At 48.0% G+C, this 1,064-nt stretch overlaps 1 protein-coding gene and 1 pseudogene across 1 annotated transcript; both read left to right on the plus strand.

Moving 5' to 3' along the window:
• Positions 1 to 177: 177 nt before the first annotated feature.
• On the plus strand, positions 178 to 889 carry UBE2L3 (ubiquitin-conjugating enzyme E2L 3). The gene has a single exon (XM_010829097.1). It carries the CDS (start codon positions 222 to 224, stop codon positions 684 to 686), a length of 465 nt encoding a protein of 154 aa, XP_010827399.1. The 5' UTR covers positions 178 to 221; the 3' UTR covers positions 687 to 889.
• The window catches only part of LOC104980426, a 3,265-nt pseudogene continuing 2,898 nt past the window's right edge, over positions 698 to 1,064 (plus strand).

Raw genomic sequence — 1,064 nt, forward strand, 5'->3', positions numbered from 1 at the left:
GAAAGAGTTAGGGGGACACTTTGGAGTCTCTACCAGGGTTTTGGGGATTAAGTTCTCATTCACTCTGAAAGGAACTAGCAACACAGAGGGTGTGGGGACAGGGAGTTTGGGGGAACTGGAGGGAAGGTGAAGGTCAGTGATGCTCCTGATTATAATCCCCACATCATTCATCACTTTGTTTTTAAATAAAGCATGGGGCCAGCAGCAGCACCAGAGCCAAGATGGCGGCCAGCAGGAGGCTGATGAAGGAGCTTGAAGAAATCCGCAAGTGTGGGATGAAAAACTTCCGTAACATCCAGGTCGATGAAGCTAATTTGCTGACTTGGCAAGGGCTCATTGTTCCCGACAACCCTCCCTATGATAAGGGGGCCTTCAGAATCGAAATCAACTTTCCAGCAGAGTACCCCTTCAAACCACCGAAGATCACGTTCAAAACGAAGATCTACCACCCGAACATCGACGAGAAGGGGCAGGTGTGTCTGCCGGTAATTAGTGCTGAAAACTGGAAGCCAGCAACCAAAACCGACCAAGTCATCCAGTCCCTCATAGCACTGGTGAACGACCCCCAGCCGGAGCACCCGCTCCGGGCTGACCTAGCCGAAGAATACTCTAAGGACCGTAAAAAATTCTGTAAGAATGCTGAAGAATTTACAAAGAAATATGGGGAAAAGCGACCTGTGGACTAAAATCTGCCGCGATGGATTCCAGCGAGTGTGAGCAGAGGCCCCGAGCAGTGCATTCAGACACCCCGCAAAGCAGGACTCTGGAAAATTGACGCGTGCCACCGCCTGGCGTCCGCTTGTGGCAGTTACTAACTTTCTACAGTTTTCTTAATCAGAAGTGGTCTAGGTAACCTGTAAAGAAAGGATTAAAAATTTAAGATGTTCTAGTTCTGCTTTCTTTGTTTTAAAAATCACTGCTTCAACCTACTTTTAAAAAATGGTGTTTCTTTTCCTGTCCAAATTTATCCAAAATCAATTTACATTTAGGCCATAAGGTTTAAAAAAAAGGCGGGGTGGGGGGGGAGGCCCTGGTTCCTCTCTGCCCTCGCAGCTGCCACGTTC

The sequence above is a fragment of the Bison bison genome, unplaced genomic scaffold, assembly GCF_000754665.1.
Source record: "Bison bison bison isolate TAMUID 2011002044 unplaced genomic scaffold, Bison_UMD1.0 scf7180017864499, whole genome shotgun sequence".
Lineage (NCBI taxonomy): Eukaryota > Metazoa > Chordata > Mammalia > Artiodactyla > Bovidae > Bison > Bison bison.